The 23,970-nt window shown below is 45.6% G+C and overlaps 1 protein-coding gene across 3 annotated transcripts in view; it reads left to right on the plus strand.

Annotated features, from left to right (window-relative positions):
• The first annotated feature begins 10,260 nt into the window (after positions 1-10,260).
• Positions 10,261-23,970, plus strand: part of GNAO1 (G protein subunit alpha o1) — a 170,271-nt gene continuing 156,561 nt past the window's right edge. For all 3 annotated transcript variants that reach the window (XM_058706792.1, XM_058706794.1, XM_058706791.1), the window contains exons 1-2: positions 10,261-10,392; positions 10,617-10,659. In XM_058706792.1, the coding sequence (XP_058562775.1) occupies positions 10,275-10,392; positions 10,617-10,659 (161 nt within the window). In that variant the 5' untranslated portion in view covers positions 10,261-10,274. The remainder of the gene's footprint in view (positions 10,393-10,616; positions 10,660-23,970) is intronic.

Raw genomic sequence — 23,970 nt, forward strand, 5'->3', positions numbered from 1 at the left:
TAGATTGAGCTTCTCAAAGTATTTTTGTACTATTTACCTCAAAATTTAAAAGATAAATGTTCAAATTCAGGTTTCTAAATCCTGTTTCAGAATAACTAAGTCACAATTTCTAAGGGTGAAGCCCCAGAACCTGCACTTATAATAAGCACTCTTGGTGATTTTTATGCACATTAAAGTTTGAGAATGACTACAGGTAATCCCACTGGAACTAAGCAGGATAACAGATCCACTCAACAGAGACCAAAAGGAAAAACTCCATATATGCAGGCAAGACATGGCGTTAAAGGAATGTGGCAGTAAGCAGATAGCTCATGTAGAACATAATAGGAGTGGGAGAAAGGTCCTACAATGTCAACAGATGGAAACCAAAAGTGGAGAGATGTATTAGGAGTCAGGGATCAGCAATAGGTAAAGTTTCAAACAGACAGATGATAGGCATCAGAGATATAGTAGCTTGTAGTAAGTCATGCAGACTTAAGTTTAGGAATTGGGTTCTAATATCCACAGGGTTGAAGGCATCAAAGTAGAACTCCAATCCCAAAGCAGGCTGAGAAAGAACCTGAAAGAGCCTATTACTGGAACTAGTCACAAGGACCAAGGTTAGAGCCTACTCTGTAGGGCCAGGGTCAGCTCACAGAAGGACCAGCACAGAGACTGATTTGATGCTCAGCCACCAAGCAGTGTATCTAGGGGTTCTTAAATTTCCTTGCTCATGGCCTGGAGCAGTCCAGGATCCACCACAAGAGTTATCTTGCTCCAGGGAGGTAAGTGGCCCCATGGAAAGGACTTATGTGACTCAATTTCCCATTCCCTACTTGAATTCTGATGCTGTCACAGGAGTGATAGTGGTTTTCCTCAGTAGTTACAATGCTGGCAGCTAGCAGGGAAAGAGGCTGATTCCTAACTAGAATAGCTCCCTAAGGGGAGAACTGAATTCTGGAGCCAACAGCAAGTTGTCTTCAACCCCCCAAAATTCTGAAATGTCATAGCCTAGTCACTCCAGGGTAGAGAACCCAGGTGTTCTCTGTTCAATTCCACTTTTCTTCAACATAGCAGATGAGTTTTGTAGTGAAAGAAAAACTTTAATTTTTATCTCACTATTGGATGAACCTATAAATTCTTGGTTCTTTCAAGCTTAGAACTGGTATCTCTGAAGTTGTGAAAGCTTATGCTGAACCCCTCTATTCCCTTGATGAAACCCAGCAAACAGGCAGGGAGCAACTAGTAGTCACTAACCAAGTGCTTACTAATCTGGCAAATGTATTCTGGGGTATGGGAAGTAAGTGAAGCATTGGGAGAACTATTACAGCCAATGCCAGAGAAAATCACAATGGGAGTACTGAACAGATCTAGTGGAGGGTGTTGAGATAAGGCCTACCCCTTGTCTGGCTTATCTGCCCCTTTGGTTACTTACCACTGACTGTGGCACTCCTGGATCTATGGGACTCCCTTGGCTATCCCTCCGGAGCCCTGTGGGATGTTCCCCACTCATCCCATTCACCCACCAAGAAATACTCTCAAAATCAATTGAGTGGTGATTACGAGCCATTATCTGCCTACTGTGCTGAAAGGAATACAAGGCAATCTGGAGAAAACCTTTCACCATTGGCTTAAAAAAATCTCCAGTATATCTGGAAGTGATGTCACTTCTAAGTTGAAAAATCAAAGCCAAGCTACAATCCTTTCATAATATTGGCTTGTTTTGGTTACAAAGTGTTCTATTTCTAAAGAAAATACCATAAGACCTATGAAAGAGTCATTCTTGATGTGAAGGGAGGAAAAGAGAAAAAGGAACCATTTCAACAGTGGAACAGATGGATTCAGAATCAAGGGTTAAACGGATTTGTAACATTCCCTTGCTCCATAGGAGAAGCCTATGGCTCTGCCTCCTATAGTCTCCCTGATGTCACTCTCCAGGATCTCTGTCCACTTAAGTCAGATTTAGAATTGTGTATGTGGAACACAGTAGGTGCCTAAAATTCAATTCCTTGATTAAGGGAATGAAGGCCTAGAAAAAGAACTAAATTTTCCAAAGTTGGCTGAACCAAGACTAAAAGTTCTGTCTTTTGATTCCCAGTCCAATGTTCTTTCCACTCTGTTGCCTTTCTTGATTTCATTTATTATTTGTGCAAACCTACTGGGACTAAAGCTTTCTAATATTATCCTTTAACAGTTGTACATAATTTACTCCCAATTTCTAGTTGTTATCTTTATGAAAGAGGGCATGTCACAAAACATGGACATAATTTATTCTGTATTAAGAGCTAGGAATTATTTATTGGAATAAATATCATCGGATCACATATTGCTTGGATAAAGTCCACTTATGATGATCAATAATACCTGACAAGGGGTGGGGGAGGATTATTGAGCAAAGTAAAAACTAACTAAAATGTGAATAATACAATTGGTCTAGATGCTACTTAAAAAGAGCAACTTCGATATAATGTTTGAACCACGGATCCTAGGGAAGTAGCATCATATAACATGAAGACTGTCTTGGAACATAGAAAATTGAGGGTGACCATATTGATTACAAAATTTATCAGCTGGTCTTGGGTAAATCACTCGAACTTCTCTAAGCTTAACTTCAGTACGCATAAAATGTAAATAGAAATTTTGGCTATTTCAAAGGGTTGTTAAAAGGATCAAATCAAAAAATGTATGAGAGATTGGTATAATTCAAAGATCAGAGACTATGTGCACCATGATGCCAGGGGACCACATGCATTGCATTCCACAGTTTACTCCCAACACAAAGCACAGAGTCTGTCACATGGTACACACACAGTGCACACATATTATAAAGGCAATGATAGGGGAAGTGTCATTCTTATCACTATTTTCTTGCCAGAGAACTGTTCATGGGGTGGGGGATAAAGCCAAGTGTAGGAGTGGAGCAGGGGTGGGGAAAGTGAAATAGAAGGAAAAATGATTGGCGTCACTTCTTTCCTAGAACAGAGGAGAGGTGGTGGAATCAAAAGAAAGGATGATCAAATTGACCCATTCTTTCCATGCCCCATTTATCCCACCTCTTAATCTCAAATCACACGATTGATTTTTTTTTTTTTAAAGATTGCTTTTGGGCATCCACCTCATTAATTTTGGTCATTTAAACTACGGCATTCAGTGTTTTTACTGAGATCTTTATATGTCCTCTCTTTGGTGACTGAGAATAACACTGCTTTAAATTTATATTGGATATAAGTAATTCAGCGTTCTCCTCCTCCTTTTTTCTTTCCTCTCCTCTTAGCCCTCTCCAAAGCTACAGTGGCCATGGGAAGAGGCAGCAGACTGCAGGGACAGCTTGAGAGGAAAATCAATCTAGTTCTTTTCTTTCTACTTCAAGCTCTGAATGAGTCTAGCTAAAAGTCCAATGGGATAGTTGTCTAGCTAAAAATGTGTCTCTTTCTGAATTGCCCATCTTCAATTTTATAGATGTACCCCATCACACACATAGAAATTTCAATAAAATGCTTTTTCTCTGCCACAGAGGTCAAGGTTTTTCAGGCCTTTGGGGAACAGGTAACATGCCCAAATGTCAGCTCAACTGAAGACAGTGTTACCCCCCATGGAACACCATGTTCTTGGCATTTGGCAGACTTTGGGAACACCCCAAATCACATGTAGAGGATGCAAACAAGTCACAGAATTAAATCAGTCTAGCCAACCTACTTCTACTCTCACACTACTTCTAATGAACTTGAATTAATTAAAGCCCTCCTCGTCCCCCTACTCATAATTGTTACAGCCAATTCAAACTGATTTTACTGGATTCAGATAAAATTCATCTACTTTTTGCTTTCGCAAATAAAACTGACAGGAACAACAACAACAACAAAAATTTCTATTTGTAGAGAGCAATTGATAATTTTTTGGACCTTGAAGCTTACAGAAGACTAATGAGATAATGTCTAAAACGTGTTGGAGCTGCATGCATGAAAGGCTCTATGGAGATAGAAAATACGATAAATAATGCAAGAAACCTTCATGTCAGGAAATCTCCTGTCTTCTGGAGGACTTAGTAAGTATTAAATAAATGCTTTACAAAGACATACCTGCTAATCTTATCTGTCAACTTCAGCCGGGGGAGGTTGAAAAGTACTATTTTTCTCGGTTCTGAAGAAAGATTTTCCAAGAAAATTCCAACACAGACCACAATTGGTAGGTAAGGCCTTCATATTAAGCCAAGCTTCCAACTTCAATTTCAGCACTTGGTCAATCTTATCAATGTGAAAGCACTAGTCCTACCCCCTCAAACTTTCCACTCAATCTCAGCCAAATGCATCCCTGGGGGATTCTTTTTCTACCCTAAATTGAGAAAAATCACAAAGTGCACCCTCTTTGGGGCTCTTGAACCATCAAAGCACACTCAACAAATAATGTTCTCAAGAGTGACCACATAATGGATTTCAATAACTTAAGAGCTCAATTCAATTACCTACAAGTCTTAATCTGCTCCTTCATGCAAGTCCCTTCATTTAAAAATACACAAAATCTTTATTTCTTCCCATGGCATCTTTTATTCCTAACATTATAAATAAAGAAACTACTTTTTTCATGAACTCAACAAAATAACAAGACACAAAATTTATCAAAGAATTTTCTGATGGATTCTTCAAAAGCATTTGGTATACATTCTCTTCTTATCAGCTCCTAAATGCCAATAAATCTCCCACTTGCTTATTTAAAGTCAGTATCATTTCAGTTTTCAGAACCTTACTTGAAAACAAGCCACTATCATTTTGAACTTAATCTTAAAAATCTTCCCAAGTCATCAAGTCACAAAATTTCTATTCGAAAAAATCAAAAGGTCTAAGCGCTAGGGAGAACTTTGACAAGTGATCTGATTTAACTCTTGCCTATAGATAGGTGAATTTAATTTACAAGCATTAAAACTGATGACCTGTGGACAGTGGACCATGCTTGACCTTCTGGGACATTCACAAAGTGATAAGACAACTCTCTCGGCCTCAAAGGAATTTACATGCCAGTGATGTTTCTCAAATTTTGTCAGTATCACTTAGGGGAGGAGATAGGATTATAAAGATGAACATTTCCAGGCTCAATCTCAGACTTACTCATTCAGAAATTTTAGGGATGAGACTCACAAATCCACATTCTTAAAAGCATCCCAGGTAATTCTTAGCACCATTGAACATTTGAGAACCACTGTTCCAACAGGTCTGAGAAATGTGCTCAAAATAATATCAGTCATAGAAGTGTTGAATGTGGACTAAATGGTGGTGCGGGCTATCTTCTAGGAAAAGAAACAAAAATTTGATCAGTATCTTCCTTCATTAAAACCAGATATCTACCAGAATATACTCAGTCATCTGTTAGTCTGGCCCAGACATTTTTGTAAGTTATATTGACCACTAAGTTATATTGTAAGCTATCAATTTCATAATAGAAACCCTTAGTAAGGAAACTTAAAATCTCTAGTGATCTACCATTCCCCCTAAAACACCAAATTCACCTGACATTTAGTTCGGTTTCATTTAGTTCATGAACCACACGTTTTTAGCTTAGTTTCTTACCATGACAGTAGTATTCCAAAGGAATAGCAATTCTCACGTTTTCCTTTGACAAAAATATTTTTAAAACAATAAACATTTTAGAAGTTGAGGGGCACCTTGGTGGCTTAGTCGGTTGAGCATCCAACTTCAGCTCAGGTCATGATCTTCCAGTTCATGATTTCCAGCCCCGCATCAAACTGTCTGTTGTCAGCACAGAGCCCACTTTGGATCCTCTGTCCGCACCCCCCCTCCACCCCTTCCCCCCCACCTCAAAAATAAATAAAACATTTTTTAAAAAGTTGAATTCAGAAACATGTGAGATGTCTGAACTTTTAAAAAGTAACCTCCTACCAGAATTAATTGGCACATACAGATTGTATGTATAAGCTCCAACATTTTGTGTACAGAAAAATCATCTGGGGAGTGGCTATCAATATGGAATGCAGAAGAGTCTGACTTGGTAGAAGTAAGGTGGGTAACTGAATTTTTATGTAGCATGCCAGCTAATTCTGATGTGAATGGTTTTGAATAAAACATTCTAGGGATTTTAAGAATCCAAGCTTATACCCATCCAAACCTTTCTTTGAATCAAAATCAATATATTAAACACAAAAGATTGCCAATACATGCATATTTGATTAATTACAAAAGGGAAAAATAGAGAAGTTTGGTTCATCTAATAAGAACGTACATTCTTTAAGTCAAAACTGGAGGATCTTGCATGTATCATAAATTACTGTCCTCCAGAATTAGAAGCCACATGTAGTAAAAAGGCTTAACATAGGCTTTTGCTGTTGTTCCTCTTATAAAACATTCTAATTCATTTTAAAACTCAGGGGTGCTTGGGTGGCTCAGCTGGTTCAGAAGCCAACTTCAGCTCAGGTCATGATCTCATGGTTCAGGAGTTCAAGCCCCTCGTTAGGCTTTGCACTGACAGGGAGAAGCTTGCTTCAGATTCCCTGTCTCCCTGTCTGTCTGCCCCTTTCCCAGAGCGCGCTCTCTCTCTCTCTCTCTCTCTCTCTCTCTCTCTCTCTCTCTCTCTCAAAAACAAAAAAAAACCAAAACAAACCAAACAAACAAACAACTTAAAATATGTCGAACAGTGTGTGAGAATGGCAAGGCAGACAGTTGACTGAGGACTGGGTAAGTTAACATGATTCTCTGGCCAACAGCAATAATCAGAGAAACATAGTTCTGAGGATCATACAAAATAAGCAAATGAATTTGTCCTTTATCACTCCTGATGTTAGGATTGTAATTTCCCTATTCCCACAGGAATTAACTGTGGACAAATTAAACACTTGTGGTATTATCTAATTACTAATAACTTGCAGAAAACTGAGATGTTCTCATGCTCACTTCTTTTGTTGGGAGGGTGAATATCAGTGGGTTCTGGGGTTGTCAGCATTCTCAGAGTCTAGAAAGTATGCTTTATATGCTTATACAACATGTTATTTCTCAAATAATCCACAAATACATAAAAGGAGCCCTGGTTTATTAGTTAACGATGGTGTAACCTTGAACAAGTTATTCACCCCTTCAGAGGCTCAGTTTTCTCAGCTGTAAAATGGATAGCCAGGCTGATCTGGATTCATACTCTAGGCTCTTTCCACTCTGCCATGACACTCCCAACACCACAGTGTCTAACCGAGGTTTACATGGGAAGATCCTAAGAGGTAATTTTTATAAAAGTGTTCCATGAACTGTAAAGCACTATACAGACACAGTGCATTATTAGTTGCTTTATGAAGCCCAGTTATAAAGATGCAAAGTGACCCAGAGAAAGAAAACAGGGTAGACAAACCTGAAATACAATATCTACAGTACCTAGAACATTACCTGGTGCATGATAGATAAGGTGCTTAATAAGTAAAGAAGTAAAGAAAAACACACACACAAAAACAGGTCTATGCCTTCACCATACTAGGTGTGATACGAAGAAGAAATAAATGTAACTAAAATCAAGGATAGTTTGATTCAACCATATAAGCCACAATTCCCCAATAGCCTAAGATCTCAAAAACTACTTGATATGAAAGAGGATTAAAATATAAGATATGACCCATCATCTTTTAAAAAATGGTTATATTCTTACCTCTTTGGTCTTTCGGATGCAGCCTTGTAGGGATAGCAGAATCTGGGTGAGTTGCTGAAGTTTTTCCCTATATCAGATCTGCATAATCATCTTAGCAACCTGTAGAGGCAATAACAGATTGTATAGAATGTTGGGTACCTTAAGCTCTGTTTTGGATCTGGAAGGCTGACTTTTAATGACACACTAATTTTCAGCAAACTAGATATATCCCTTAAGCTCCCCTCCTCAACAGACCAAAGGAGGCTGGGGTCTGGGTAGGCGAAGAAGTTATTTATTTTATAAAACAATTCTTTATGAGTCCTCTGTCAGTTTCCTAGAATACATAAAATGTGATTCAAATTTAAATATTCAAATTGCATTACATACAGCTTTTGACATAGCTATTTATAGAAAGAGACAAATAACACATTAAATTCAAGGGAAAAAATGTTTTCTTCTGGGTGGGCCTTAACTGCCTTCTCCTCCACCCCCATTGCAAATATATTTTTATGCTGGGTAATATTTCCAAAACAGGGGTGCTTTTTTCTGTTGTTGAAATGAAACAAACAAGTTTGCTTTCAGAGCCATAGAAGTGCCCAACTGTTAGAAAAAACATTTTCTGCTGGCCTCTTGCCTGTCCTATCCCCATGCAACCTTTCCTATTGGCCCCTTTCTCTAGGAGGGCCCCTGAGGCTGTCTGCTGGAACTGTCTGCTGTAAAACCATTTTGTGCAGTGAGAACTAGTCTCTTCAAAATCTCAGAGACCACCCAGAACACGCCTGATATTTGGCAAATGTGTATGTGTTTCCTCGGTACTTGATTAGCTGTATGCTGAGTAACTGACCTGGGTTTCTGGGTCTTTATTTGAAAAAGAGATGGGAAAGTGTTTTTTAAAAATTGAAGAAAGGAAGAAAATCTCTTCTCTCACCAAAAAGCGACTTAACATTCATTTATTTGTGTTTGGGGGAAGGAGCAGGACAAGGGAATTAAATGCCAAGATTTCAACCAAGCGAAACCGTTCAAAATGAGCACAAGCGTTTAAATTCTGTGTTGAAAGAGCAATGATGTGCTAGAAGCTCATGAAAACCTGTCCCTCCCAACCAAAGGCTTCCCAGAGTGGGACTTGTCTCCTGCGCTGATACCTATGGCGGGGAATCTCAGAGCAGGGTCCGCGAAGGCACAGGGAGGTAGAGGCTCCTAGAGAACAGGCCCTGGCTTTGTCTCATCCTGCTGTGTTCCTCTCCTCACAGCCTCTACTCTCACATACTAGGTGCTCAATTAATGATGGTGGGTCGCAGGAAAAGAACAATCCGCGACCGCCCCCATGCCCCAGGCGAATTCACCGGAACGCGGGTTTACTCCGACCCACTGTCTCCTCGCGTTTGCTGAGGTCACTTGGTCTCGGCTGCCACAGCCCTGACAGCAGAAGAGTAACCAAGAAGGCGAGCTGCTGGAGCCAAGATGGAGCGGAAGCGGGAGGACGAGCAGGGCGGCGCGGGGCGCGAGCTGGGGGGCCCACCTGACCGCGGCGCGGGCGGCCCAGACCCGCGTTCCCATTGACCAGGAGGTCGGCGGAGCCCGCGCGTCGGGCGGGGGCGGAGGCGGGGAGGGGCACCCCGGCGCGCGCCCGGCCCCAGGCTCCGCCCCCGCCAGGCCCCGCACGCTCCCACCTCTGGGAGCCGCGGGCCCGGGGGCGCTGGGTGGGGGGGGAGGGAAGGCCGCGCGCGCGCGCGCGCCGCCGCCGGCTGACGCGGTTCCCGGCGCGCGCGCCTCCCCCGTCCCCCACCCCTCCCTGTCCCGGGGGCCCGGCGCGCGGCCCTGCTGACGTCAGCGGGCGGCTTGCGGTGCGGGGTGCGCAGAGCCGCTGGCGCACTCGCGCGCTGCGCTCGCCCCCTCCCCCGCCCGGGCTGTGGCGCGCGCGCTCGCTGGCTCTCCCTTCATTTTTTTCTCCCCTCCCTCCCAGCCTCTCTCCCTCTCTCTCTCTCTCCCTCGAGCTCCCGGCTGCCTGCGGCTCCCTCGCTCTCCCTCTCTCTCCGGTAGGCTCCACCGAGCGATGCGAGCTCTGGGAGACAGCGACGCCGCCTCCCGCTAGAGACCTGCCCCCCGACCCGGCCCCCTGCCCAACCCTGCCCTGCGCGCAGGGGTCGACGAAGGCGCCGCGGACGCACCGACGGCTGAGGACCCGCGATGCACATGCACTAGCAGCACCCCCTCTCTCACTCCCTCCACACCCCGCGCCGCCGCCTCCTCCTCCTCTGGCAGCAGCGGCAGAAGGACCCACCCTGCCCCCCACCCCACCCTCCGCCGGCTCCGGCTGCGGCTCTTGCCTCAACTATTATTTTATTTATTTTGGGTCGTGCACAAGCCTCAGTGCCTGCAGCCCGCGCCTCCTCGGACCGCGGGCGCCTCTTCCCTCGGCCCCGGAGCCCCAGACCCCGGCCACCTTCGCCTCGACACCCCTAGAACCCGCCAGCTACCGCAAGTCTCCGCTGCTGGAATCTTAGCGGCTGTCTTTTTGGGGGGTCCTGGTTTCCCGACATTTTTGTTTTCAACCAAGGGAAGGATATCGTGGTTTTTTCCCCTTTGAGCCCAGGCTCTGCTCTCTGGGGGGGTGGGGGGCGCGCCGAGCCGGGGAGCCGTGCCAGCCGAGTCGTGCGGGCTGTGGCAGGGAAGGGGCCACCATGGGATGTACTCTGAGCGCAGAGGAGAGAGCCGCCCTCGAGCGGAGCAAGGCGATTGAGAAAAACCTCAAAGAGGATGGCATCAGCGCCGCCAAAGACGTGAAATTACTCCTGCTGGGTAAGGACCGGGGCTGCCACCCCCATCTCCCGACCCCAGCCACTCCGCACCCACCTCTGCCCTCTCTCCCACCCTACTCGTGTCTGGGGAGACCTGGTCCCGGAGTTGGCACCACTGTGTGCCTAGGATCGTCCATCCTCTCGCATGCCTTACCTCCATGCCTTCCCCCCCCCCCCTTCCCCTAAGCTGACACTCACCAGTTTTTCCCCCGTCTGTCCCAACAGGGGCTGGAGAATCAGGAAAAAGCACCATTGTGAAGCAGATGAAGTAAGTCCCTGTGGCCTTGGGATTTGTACTTTTATTAATAATTTTTTGTCATTTGTATTATCTTGCTCATTACACATTGCTCTCCAGGCCTGGTTTCTGATTCGTGTACACACACACACACACACACACACACACACACCTGGATTTGACTCCCCTCCCCCACGCCCTCCGTTGGTTCTGGGTCCTCCACCCCAGCTCCCCGGTGGGTGTTTTTTTTGCGGAGGGGGGAGGGAAGTGGAGTGCCTGTAGTTGTATGAATGACAGTGTCCGCCATATTGATCAGAACATCACACTATTGGCATGATTATGATCATTACTCTTTCTTGCCCCTTGTATGTATCACTACCTCCGTTTCTATCTATATGTCTCTGTTTCATTCTGTATTTCTCTCTCCTCCTCCCTCCACCCCCTCCCCCTTCCACATCCACAGTCCGTTCCCCCTGCTCTTCTCCTGGGGCAGTGATTTTGAACTTGGCTAAAACATGGAAAGGACCCAGCCCTAGACTGGGGTGGAGGATCAAGTGTCTGCTGTTCATGGATTTGGTGCTGAATTGGAGGTTGTGGTTTCTGCCCCCCGCCCCCCAAAAGGACTAGGGTCAGGGGAAGGGGTTATGTGGTAGGGGAGGGGGGTGGATTTCCAAGCAAATGTGGCTGGCACAGCTGTATCCAAGGCAGAGGTGGAAGGGGAACTCTGGCTGAGGCTGAATGCCTGTCCCTTGTGTCCCCCCTCATCCCTCCCCCCCCCCCCCCAGCGTTTGGTCTCCTGACCGGCAGTTTTCCTTCACTCTGTGGCCTTTATCAATGTATTTATTTACACTCTGCATAGGCCATGTTCCATGTAATCTACCCACAATGCGGATTTCAGGCCCCACTTGCCACCGCCCCCTTCTGCCTTAGATATCAGTTTCCCCTCCTAATTAACTGGGGGTGGATTTGAGTGATGGTTGAAAATTAAAACAAAATGGGATATTTCTTCCCTTCCACACTTTCTCAGTAAGGAGCCTCGCCCCTCCTTCCCACTCTCAGGCTTGCTTCTTGCCCCATCCATTGGGCAATTCCTAGCGAGCCCACAGGCAGCTTTGCTTGGGAGGGGGTGGCCTGCGGGGAAGGGGTGGATGCCCTCAGGGCCTCCCGGCCCCGCTGCTTCCGTTGGCCTGTCAGTTCGGGACGGAGGAGTTCGTTAAGACCATTTAGCGAGGATTCCACGTCGCTTTGCTGTGACACCTTCGTGCACACACAGCTCCTAATTAGGGGTTGCTGTGCAGTAAACAAAAATGATTATTTTTCAACTTGACAGAATAGCTGAAGTAATTGCATCCCGTAGGAAAACAATGGAAAATAAAAACCCCTTTGGCGGAAAGGTGGGTGGGAATCGAAGCATGCTTGCGGTTTCAGAACCAAGATGCAAAAAATCTTGCATGTGTAACAGGCATGACAAGCGGCTTCTAGGCGGCGCCATGATGGTAGGGAGTAGCGACTAGGAGACAATTCCCCCCACCCCACCCCGTCTGTTTGACATATTCTTATTTTCGTTAGAGGGCTCCCTGGGGCTTTCTTTGCAGAGGCCCCTCGGCTCGCCGCACCCCTCTGAGCCACGGGTAATTTGGCCTGGGGCTTCTCTGGAGCTTGTGCAGCCCAAATGGATGGAGAGGCGGGGCCGAGGGAATTGCTCTTTGCAACAAGGTGCATGTTGCATCTGCCTGGAGCCCTTGCAGGTCGGTAAATGCAAGCAGCGCCACCCCTCTCTCCCAAAGGGGGATGTTTCAAAACTTAAGAAGTCTGTAATCTGCAGTGGTGGCCTCGGAGCCGGGTAGAAGCACCAGCCACAGGGGCTGGGTGAGGTTTCAGGCGTTGCGAGTGGTGGACAGCGCCCAGCTGAGGCCGGAAAAGTCGATGGGGCTCAGCTCGGTGACGCTCGGCTCAGTTCGGGGCGGGCTGGGCGCGGGGCTCGGAGGGACTCGGCAGTGTTCGGAACGGAGTCGGGGCCCCAGCGGAGAGAACCCGAGCCGCTTCGGAGGGGGCCGAAGGCATTCGGAAAGACTCGTGGGAGGAGTGGGGCGGGGGGGGGGGGTGAGAACGAAGGAGGGAGGTATGCTAGAGTCTGCAAATTAACTTTGCGTCCACCAAAGCAACTCCTTACCTGCTTTTCCCGAACATGCCCCATAAATTAGGTTGATTTAATAAGAAGTTTAAAAATATATACTGACTCCCCCAAAGGGTACCTCACCTTTTTTATTCAAAGAGAGCTGAGCTCTCTGAGGAAATAGGTGTGCCATTTTAAAATGAAAATTCCTAATTATATACTGGGGCAGGGAATCTTAAATGAAGGCTGTATGTAGACTTTCCCCGGAAAGTCTTATGTGTCTCAGATTTAGTTACACCGAGGAAGACGAAAAAGTCAAGCCTTTGATGTTTGAGATGGTTAAATCAGATATCTGAACATTTCTTCTCTTTTCCCTGTACTCCCCACTTTTCTTACTCCCACAGAACACCTTTTTGTAGAAAAATGTCAGGCAAAACTGAGGTAAAACTATTAATTTTTTTAAACACACCAACTCTTTAGGAAATAGGCTATGTTTGTTCAAAAGGTCAATCAGAAAGATTTCTGGCCCTGTAAATTTTGCCACAAGGGACCCTGGCATCCTGTCCTCCTGAAGCATTCATGAATGGCAGCTTTTCCTGTGAGCCCTCCAGCTTGGCTTGAAATAAATCAGATCAGGGCCTTGTGCCAAGCTGGATGCAGGACTTGTTTTATTAACCACAAAATGTGGGATTGGTGTCACTGTATCCTAGTGACAAATTCTTTTGAGTCCTCCTTTGCAGAGATGATTTTCCTGATCGCCACGACTGAGAATCACTTGAGTCAGGAGACCTGTATCGTGGGTGGGGCTGGGCCCAAAAATGTAGGTGCCATTTCCAGAAAGCAGTTTTGGACTTGTCTGTGCAGTGTGATTAGTGACCGACCTATCAGGCCATACATATGAATGAATTCGGATGTTGCTTTATTTTACCCAGGTAGATGAAATTAAAGAGTTCTCCATGGGTGATGCCCTGTGAGAACTTGATGATTTCCTAAGGGGGCCTTGGGCTTAATAGTTTCTGTTGAACAGAGAGAAAGAATATTGATATTCAGACATCTCCAGACCCTTTTAAACCAGCGTTTTCAGAAGAGCGTGCCATTTAGCCTCTTTTCTAATCCATGTTGTGGCGTGCTGATTAGAAGGAATAGGCTTCCATATATGCCATAGTAATTGAAGTTATATGATAAAGGGCTAACTGATGCTACTTAAAACAAAGTATTAACACACACATCAGCCTAGAAATGTTGCAGGAGACCGACCTTTGCAATTCTTTTGCTTGATACATGTTGTAATGGGAAACTTACAGCCATTAAAGAGATGCCACAGATGAGACTGTCATTTTACAAGCCTGATTCTTAGTACTTTATTAAATTTGTTAAAAGTTTCATTTGAACATAGCTTGCTGGGCTGTTGTTGTTGTGTTTTTTTGCATGTGTGATCGTGAGCTAGCGTCTGGGAGTTCTGGGTCAGACAATCCAAAACATTTCAGTTCTAAGAAATAACAATCATTGAAAGAGCACAAATAAAATTTTACACACACCATGAACAATGACCTTTTTAAATATGTGGTATTTAACTTGTGCTTGTTAGGAGGTGATGACCTCACCTGTGATATGGGCCTCATCATTTTTGCAATCCATGGGACTGTTTTATTCAGCCTAGTCAAAATTTTATTTTTTATTTGTTTTACTTATTTGTTTATTTTTGAGAGAGCAAGAGCATGAGCAGGGGAGGGGCAGAGAGAGAGGGAGACACAGAATTCGAAGCAGGCTCCAGGCTCTGAACTGAGCTGTCAGCACAGAGCCCTACATGGGGCTTGAACTCGCGAACCGTGAGATCATGACCAGAGACGAAGTCGGTTGCTTAACTGACTGAGCCACCCAGGCACCCCTGGACTAATCAAAATTTTAAAAGGAGGTGTTCATTTTATTTAATTTCCAAAATCCTTACCAAGAAATCTCTTAAAGAATTATATTTTATGAAGTATGAAATCAATAGAATATCCTTTTTAGTGACTTCCCGTTTTGAACAAACAGTGACAAGTGCTTGGGCATTCTACCTGATGAAAATGTAAAATGAGCTGTGGAGGTGCTATAAGAACTGCCCTCATCTGAGGTGTTGAGTTCTCTGTGATGTCACATTCAGGCTCCCTGTGTCTGGAGCATTAGGTGGACTTTTAGGAGATAGGGAGTTGGAAGGTGGCAGTGAGGTGTGGCTTACAAGCTGCTGGCTTTAAACACAAATGGACAAAGTAAAATGGAGTACTCTGGATGTGCACTCATTCCCAAGGCGCCTGCTCAGTGCCATTGTAAAACAAATGCCAGGATTTGTCCGGTGAAGACGTCATTTCTTGTACAAATATCCCAGCCCTTATAGTGGGTTATGATTCAGAGGACAGACCCCATCCTGTTGGAGAAGGTAGTCTTTTAAAACGTCACCTCCTCCATGGGGCGCCTGGGTGGCTCAGTCGGTTGAGCGTCCGACTTCAGCTCGGGTCATGATCTCATGGTCCATGAGTTCGAGCCCCGCATCGGGCTCTGTGCTGACAGCTCAGAGCCTGGAGCCTGCTTCAGATTCTGTGTCTCCCTCTCTCTCTGCCCCTCCCCTGCTCACACCCTGTCTCTCTCTCTCAAAAATAAATACACGTTAAAAAAAAATAAAAACGTCACCTCCTGACAAAAGCTGGTGGCTTCCTCCCACCAGCTGACCCTGCTTTTGTAAGTAGGGTGTCTTCTGTTTGGCTTAGGTTCACAACAAGCCTGTGTTCAGTCAGCACACTGCTGTTCAGCACCTCCCGAGTGGCAGTAATGAGTGGAAGGGAATGGCCACTTGCAGCCATTACTCTGTAAAAGTGCAGCCATCTAAAAGGGCATTTCCTGCGTGTCCCCAAAGGGTCCCATGTTGAGGCAGCACTCCGGAGAACCACCCTTCTAGGTTTGTGGACTTGTTATTTCTGCAATCATCTCTTTGGCTGCTTTGCCCCTTCCCCTTCCTCCCTTCTCCATGTTTATTCAAATGGATGCACCTCGCTCTCTGGAGACAGCATGATCGCAAACAGAATGTCGGATCAAGTAGCAGATGAGTTCTCCTTCGCTGATGGATGGTGCTCTCTCCTTGCTTACTGTTCACTGAGCTGTAAATACCAGCAGACCTTCTTGCCAGAAAAGTAGCAAACAGTCCACCTGATCTCCTCAGCAGTCAGCCATGGAACTCTTGAACCTGAGTTACCTGTTGAATTCTCAAGTAGAACCTGTCTGCTTGTTAAAAGGGTTGTTTCTGATTAGATTACATGGATGAGGCTTCATTTGGGATTGCCATGGCTCTAAAGGAATCAGACTTTCTGTTCTCTCTCCGTGTAGGACTAGATTACATTTATAGTGCTCAGAGTCAGAGTATTGGCTTGTTTCTTTACCACTCGGAACTCCCCAGATTATGATTGTTCTCCTTAGTACACCACATCTGCTACAGATAGGACGGGGTCACTCATGTTTCTCAGCTGCTCACGGCACTCTACCTCTATGAACACTGGAGATTTAATGTGAGTAGAATAAGGTCCTGTTTTTCTGACATGTGGTGAGCCCATCTGGATGCAGGGACTGGGTTAGCTGTCTCCCAGGGTGTCTTCAGGGTCTCCTGTCTAATGAAGCTAGACAGATCATTATCACAAGAGCACGTCGTGATCTGAAAGACAGTAGACAAGCTGGGAAGGGGATGATTTCAAAATGAAAAAAGACATTTTGGAAAGGGTTACCCCCAAACTTTGTGTGTGTGTGTGTGTGTGTGTGTGTGTGTGTGTGTGTACACACATGCTAGGTGAGTTTAAAAACAGTGAATGAGCACTTTACCTTACTTATGGACTGCATCACCATAAACACGTTGACGGTACTCAAATGATCTCCATTCTAAGAATTTGTTTAAATTTATATCACATTCTTATTTTATCTATCCTGTGCTTCTCGCGCATGCTACACAGTCCTGGTTAGAAAAGACACCGTCCGGCAAATCAGTCATTAGCGTAGAGGGGGAAGAGAGGAAGGAGCAGTGGCCTGTTACCGGTTCAAAGAAAAGCTAGTTTCTTTTTTCGAGAAGCAGTTTAGCATGCTTCTCTAAAATTGAGAGGTGATTAAGAGCATGGACGCTGGAACCAGACTGCCTAGCATCAAATCTTAGCTCTACCACTGATTAGGTGTTAGTAACTTAAACAAGTTACTTTACTTTTTGTACCTCAGTTTCAGTGTCTTTGCCTATAAAAATGGGGCTGATAATAAAAACGCCACCTAAAGGAGTTGTTGTGGGCAAGTGCCCTTATAACAGTGTTCTAGCAATCACTATACAGACGTCAGCTATAGTTTTCATTCCTTTGATTGATTAGTGGGTGTTCCCTTCCCATATGGAGTTGTCTTTTCAAGTATGTGGGCCTTGTCTTCCTTAAAAGCCAGAAGGGGAGTGCAGTGGTTCATGCTTATGGCTTCTCCCCCTTGGTGCTCTGCAGTACGAGTTATATAATAAACTGTGTTGTCATAACTGATGTGACATTTTTGATGGTGCAGCTGCTTCAAGCCAAGAAGCTGGAGTGATGTCACAAAGAGTGGGAAAGAGCACTGGACCAGGAGTTAAGGCTAGTGGCTCCTCCCGCCACCTGCCCCTCTGGGGGTACTGTTTCCCCCAGCTCCTTCCCTGTCTTAAGTGGCCCATGAAATCAGAGCTACCTTCATGTCAGGGTCTTGAGGTCTTTGATGCAAGGTTCTAAACATAAAAGCATCATTTATAGTTCCATCCTGCGGTGGGGGGCGGGGGGAGTACGGGGTACCCATGAAAGCTCTTTGAAGGCCAAGATGATTGTAGAAAAGCGACCTTAACCACAAAGCTTTGTCAGCCAAGAAATTCGTAGTTCTGAGAGGCATTTTGAGGAAACCACCTCTAACCAAACTCTTGATGCAGATGTGGTTCTCAAACCAAAGAGGAGGATCCGAAAGTATCCTGCTGGTGAAAAACAGGATGTTTCTGGGAGGAGACCCCCAGTGACATGTTAGAGGGAGAAGTGGTTTGTCGGTGGCTTCCAGGAGTCTTAGAAATAGAGACAGCCTGGCCCCACCAGGGGTGGCTGCAGGTGAAGGAACTTGCTTGGGTTCAGGTGCCTCAGATCCCAGGGGTCTGCCCGCAGACCAGTAAACGGGGAGGATCAGTAGAACTGTGTTTTAGTTTTGACTCATTCTCTGATTCGACTTTGGGCAGGTCGTTTAGCCCCTCGGAGCCTTGGTTTGTTCATCTCTTAATTAGAACGTGGGCTTTCACCACAGGATCTCTCAGGCCTCTTTCAGGTTCTTAGCTCTAAGATCCAGTAAATGCAGAGAGAAACCTAGAAGCCTGAAATGCAGGGGGGAATAGTGGGAGTATTTACCGCCCACAGCTTTTATCTGCTGAGCCATCTTTAGTTCTAATTTTCTTTACAGAGGAGAGGAAAAACATTGTGCTTTTCATAGCACACACACAAAAAATAATAAAGTAAAATAAAATCCTGCAAGGCTAATAGTGCCCTGAATTTGTCCCCCTACTCGCTTAATTTCTTAACCAAGAAGGAGGAAAAAGAAAAGGGGAATAGTATGTAAGGATAGTATTCCATGGCAAGAATTTACCCTGGATTCTCTGCCCATGTCATAGCCAATTGACAGGCTTTCTGTGGAAAATTGATACTTTACAGGGACAGCTTCCCCATGTCATAAAATCAACTCTGGGTCACCCGCCTCCAGAGGCTCAGAGCACTAATGTTTATTACACATTGTAAATTAATTATGTGTTTAATATATCTGTCTCCTTTGCTAGTCTTGGTGCCCCTTCCTTACCAGGGCTTCCTAAAGCAGAGATGGTGACTTCTTTTTGCTCATAATACAGCAGTGAGTGCAATGTCTGGCACACAGGAGGTGCTTCACAAATGCTTGCTAAATGAAGAAAAGAGAAAGGAATGAGGTTCACAGGGGATACAAACTCATTTCTACATAAGCCAGCATAATAACACTGAAAGCCTTTGATGTTCATAGCGTTGATCATTTTCAATCCAATCCATTATCCTCATTTGTTTTTTCACATCAACCTATGCGGAAATACAGTCATCAGCTCCATCTTACAGATGAGGAAGTAAAGCTCAGAGAAGTTGGGTGGCTTGCTCGAGACCACACAGCTTCGTAAGGCCACAATTTGTTTAACTCCAAAGCCTATGTCCTTTCCATTCTAACACTACGTGGTCCTTACTAGACCACCACCAGTGTGGACAAAAGAGAGCTGGCAGACGGGACCCAGTGCCCATCAGCAAATGGGATGTCACTAACTTTGGTTGAGGTCAGTGGCTGAGAGAATAGCAAGTGTTCGATTGGTGCCGGATTTTTGGAGGTGGAGGTGGTGGCCGTCCTCACATATGACATTAATTCTGACACCAGAGTGTTTCCTAACCCTCATCTAGACAGCCTCTGAAATAGTTTTCTGTCGCTGCCTCAGAAATGTGGGCCATTTGTGGGTGCGGCCACTGAAGACTTTGGCTTTGGTAGAAGCAGGTGATTCAGAGGAGGCTTGAGAAAGACAGGACAGTAGTATATACATCCATTCAGCCACCTTCCATCCATCCATCCATCCATCCATCCATCCATCCATCTTTTCATCCACAAGCATTTACTGAGCATTTATCAAATGCTGGACATACGCATGGTGTCATGGAAGTAGAGAGGAAGGCCTCAGTCCTTGCCCTTAAGGAATTCAGCCTAAAGGGAGTTACATGTAAAAGACGCTTATACTTCAGAGCAAGCAGCCAGTTCTCCCCACAGGAGAATGGAGGCCACCAAATCTAGGCAGGAAGTTTGGGTAGAAAATGACACATGGGCTGAGTCCTAAAAACTAGTGGTAGTTAGCCAGGTGGAAAAGGGAATCCCAAGGGGCGCCTGGGTGTCTCAGTTGGTTAAGCGTCTGACTTCAGCTCAGGTCATGATCTCACAGTTCGTGAGTTGGAGCCTCACATCAGGCTCTCTGCTGACGGCTCAGAGCCTGAAGCCTGCTTCGGATTCTGTCTCCGTCTCTCTCTCTCCCCCTCCCTCACTCATGTTCTGTCTCTCCCAAAAATATTAATTAAAAAACAAAACAAAAGAAGGAATGCCAGGCAGAGGGACCAACATGTAAAAAGGTGCTAAGATAGGTCACCACACGAAGCAGGCTGAGGATGTAAAATACTTGATTTGAGGAGTGTCCAGAGATAAAGGATGAAAGAGGAGACAGAGATAGATTGTGAAGGGCCTTGTCTGTTGTGCTAATAACTTTAGATTTTATTCTGAATACAATGAGATGGCACAGAAGGGCTTTTTTTTAATTGAGGTGTGATTAACGACATTATATTACTTCCAGGTGTACAATGTAATGATTTGATATTTGTGTAAATTGCAGAATGATCACCACAATAAGTCCAGTTAACATCCATCACCACACATGGTTACAGATGTTTTTCTTGTGATGAGAACTTTCAAGAACCATAGGGTTCTAAGGAAATGGGTGGCAGGATCATTTTTTGCACTTTAGGAAGATCACCTATGTGGACTAGAGAGAATCATGTCCAGAGGTTAAGAGACCATGTGGAAATTTATTTCTGTGACCCAGGTGGGAATAGAATAAGAAGAAACTCAAAGCAGTGGAGTGGGAAAAGGGTATTTGGGCAGTGGAATAATTGAACTTATTTGATTAGTTGAAAGGGGATTGGGGAGGAGCTCCGTTTTAAAGGATATAGACAAGGGGGCACCTACCTAGCTCAGTTGGTAGAGCATGAGACTCTTGATCTCAGGGTTGTGAGTTTGAGCCCTATGTTGTGTGTAGAGATTGCCTTAAAAAATAAATAAATAAAGGATATAGACAAGACTGGGTCCAGGATTCCTGGTTTGGGCTACTGGTGGGATGACGGTGCCATTCCCTGAGATGGAGGAATGCTGGAGGGAGAAGGAAGGCTTGGGGAGAGAAATGAAGACTTAATTTTGTTCATGTTGGTGATTTTTGTGGATCAGCCAAGTGGAGATCCCTGGCAGGCAGTCAGATATGTGGAGCAGGGTGTAGGACACACCTGGGGAGAAGGATCAGTTTGGAATTCTGTGGTGCTGTGGGCAGTGGGAGCCATGAAAGTCGGTAACCTCACCAGGCTGAGTGAAAAGGCAGAGGATGCACCCCGTGCCACGTGCACACACCCCAGCTCCAGGATGTGACAGTCGTTTAGGAAGAGGAGCCTGCGAGGGAAACTGAGAAGGGATGAGCTGAGGGATGGAAAAGAAACCGAGGTAGAGCAGCATCATGAAAGCCAAAGAAGGAAGGGGTTAATTGAGTCAGATACTGCAGTAGTCAAATAAGCTGAAGACGGACTCATGTCCAGTGGGTCTGGAAAGTTGCTGGTGAATTTGGCAAGAGCAATTCCGGTGGAGTGGCAGGAGAAAAGCCAAATTGCAGTCGGAGTTAAGTAAGTGGTACTGAGGAAGTGGAGGCTGTGAATGGAGACTCCTGGAAAAGAAACCTGGGTTCTAGAAGGAAAGGGACAGAGGGAGGCAGGAATGCAGTGAATAGGGTTGAGCAGAGGCTTTATTGTTCATTTGGCTAGCAAGGTGGGACCTGGATCCACTGAGAAGCAGAAAAGGAAGAGCCCAGATGGAGGGAGATGTTGAAGGTATGGGAAAAAAGAAGTGGTAGAAGGAGTGGAGCCCTAAGAGGATGGGCGGAAACAGGGTGCAGAGTATGGTTGAGCGACCTGATGTTGATGTGAATGTGTGTCACCTGCCCTGAGACTGCCAGAGGGGCCGTAAGGGTAGGGAGATGGGGAGTGCATAGGGAAATTTGGAGGCGGGATGGTGGGCACAAGACGTTGAGGGAGTTCCTGCCTTATCTTTTTTTCTCAAGTAAGGCGCATTAAAAAGCAGCTGTGCTCATTTACTGGCACACACCAAAGACTGGTAACCTTTCTTCCATTCAAACCATTCATGTATTCATTTACCCAGTATTTATCTAGCACCCGGTATGTGTTAGGCACTGTTCTAGGAGCTTGGAGATCCGGTGGTAAGCAAGTCAAGTCCCAGGGGACTCAGGAAATAACTTCATAAACAAATATTCAGGCACCGTAATTGCAGACTGAAAGATTTTCTGGAGCCACACCTTTGGTTAAGACCTTTTGCTGATCACCGAGGGATCCAATTCCTGCCGTTAGAGAGTTGAGTCAGTTGAAGGAGACAAACTGGTGCGGTGAAAGCACGGAAGAGACAATGGCAGAGTTTAATTTGGACAAGGGCTTAGAATTACACATGCCTCAAGACAGCTAGGTGGAGAAATGAGAGTTCAGTGGACACCCATTGTTTTACTCTTTCCAGGCTGCTCCGGTGAGGCTGCCCATCACTGCCCCCTGCCACTTGAAGATAAGAAGTGAGTGTGTGACTCAGGCCTTGCCATTCACAAAATCCCATTCTCCTGGCCACAGTGATTGGAGGATGGGATATGACTCAATCCAAGCCAGACAGAGTCCTTCTTTGGAATTTTATAGTCAGTAGGGGAAACAAGCTCTTCATCAAAGAAGGTCTTCACTGGGTTGGAGTGATGAAAGCCTAGAGCTGCCTGTGGCCACATTTCCACGTCTCCATTACACTGCAAGGAGGAAGTTCGCTTCTCATGGGAAAGACTGAGGCTTTAAGAGACTGGGGCGTGAGGGAGGGAATGAGGAGAAGACAGAAAGAGACAGAGGAAGCCAGAAAGACATCTGATGATAATTATTATAATCTCTGAAGCTGCCTCTATGGACCTGAAAGTTATGTGAACTAATAAATCCTTTCTTTTACATAAACTAATGTGAGCTGGAATTCTCTCCTCTTCACGCAGGAAGAAGAAACAGTGTGAGCTAAAGCACAGAAGCAGTACTCCACTGTGCAGGGCACCATCAGGGAGCAGTGAGCAGTCTTACATGACCGAAGCATTGGGGTTTTGTGGGTCTATAAGGAGAAGTGGTTAGAAAAGAAGAGTGGAGCTACATTGTGAGGGTTCCCAGACCGCCTTGCCAAGGTGTATATACTTTGAATACAGATTAGGGTGCCTTTCCCTCTGTGGTAGGGTAGTAGGGTGCCAAGTCGGCAGAGCTTGAAGAGGAAGAGTAGACAAGAGGCTTAAAAGCAGAGAGATTTTTGTAGTCTGAACTAGGAAATTGGAAGGAAGGGCCACGAGGAACGGGGTGGGGAAGAGATTTTGGAGGCGGAGTAGGTGAGACCTGCTGTCTGCTTGAGTGTGGGGAAAGAGTAGATCAGAGGAGTCCTCCAAGTTTTGAATCTGGTGTTGGAGTTTAGTGATGACATCAAGTTAGGAGGCATAAGAACAAGGAGAGGGGTAATAGTAGAAGGAAGAGGGCAAGTCAGACCACAAGCACGAATTTTGGCTCCTTGAAGGATAACTTTTATGTTCCACTCCCAGTGTTCAGTAGTCTTCTTAGCCAGTCATTCTAGCATTTGGATGGGAGGTCAGGGCTGGAAGGAGGACTGGGCTCAGCTGCCATGCACAGTAAGGCCATGAGAGTAGATGCAGTTTCCCTGGGGTGGTATGCACATGGAGAGGAGAAGGGTCCCCTTCCCCCGCCCCCCGTTGTGGAGGTGAGCTGGGAAACCTGCCTTCGGTAAGCTCTAGACTCCTAAGAAGCTCCAACTGGGAAAAGGGGCTGGGAGTCAGAGGAGCGGAGGAGAACCCTGCTGGGCGCTCTGCAGGCAGGGACTGTGCCTTGGTTAGTTCTGTGTGGCAGCACGGTTCTGTTCTATGGTGGTTCTGTTCCCTGGCATTGCCAAGCTAGATAAGGACTGAGAAGGAGCTATCGTGTTTGGTGATGGAGGCCTTCAAAAGAGCAGTTTCAGTGGAGGGAAAGGGAGAGAAGCCAAACTCAAGAACATTTTAGGGTGGATAAGTCTGGCCTAGGAGTAAAGAAACCTGAGTGCTACCCCAACTCAGTCCCTATTTAGCTTGGTGGCCCCAGGCAAGTTCCGGAGCTTCCCTAGGCCTTAGTATCTTCACATATAACGTTAGAAAACTAGACCGGATATTCTATAAGCTCTTGCTCAAATCTTGAGGTCATAATTTAAATTTTGCTGTCCAACAAAACAGATGTTCTCATGGCAGAGGAATTCCCTGCCTTCTCCCTTGGCCACCCCCAACTGAGATAATAAATTATAACAAAATTAAGCTTTTAGAAGTCTAG

Source organism: Neofelis nebulosa, chromosome 17 (assembly GCF_028018385.1).
Source record: "Neofelis nebulosa isolate mNeoNeb1 chromosome 17, mNeoNeb1.pri, whole genome shotgun sequence".
In the NCBI taxonomy this organism is placed as follows: Eukaryota; Metazoa; Chordata; class Mammalia; order Carnivora; family Felidae; genus Neofelis; species Neofelis nebulosa.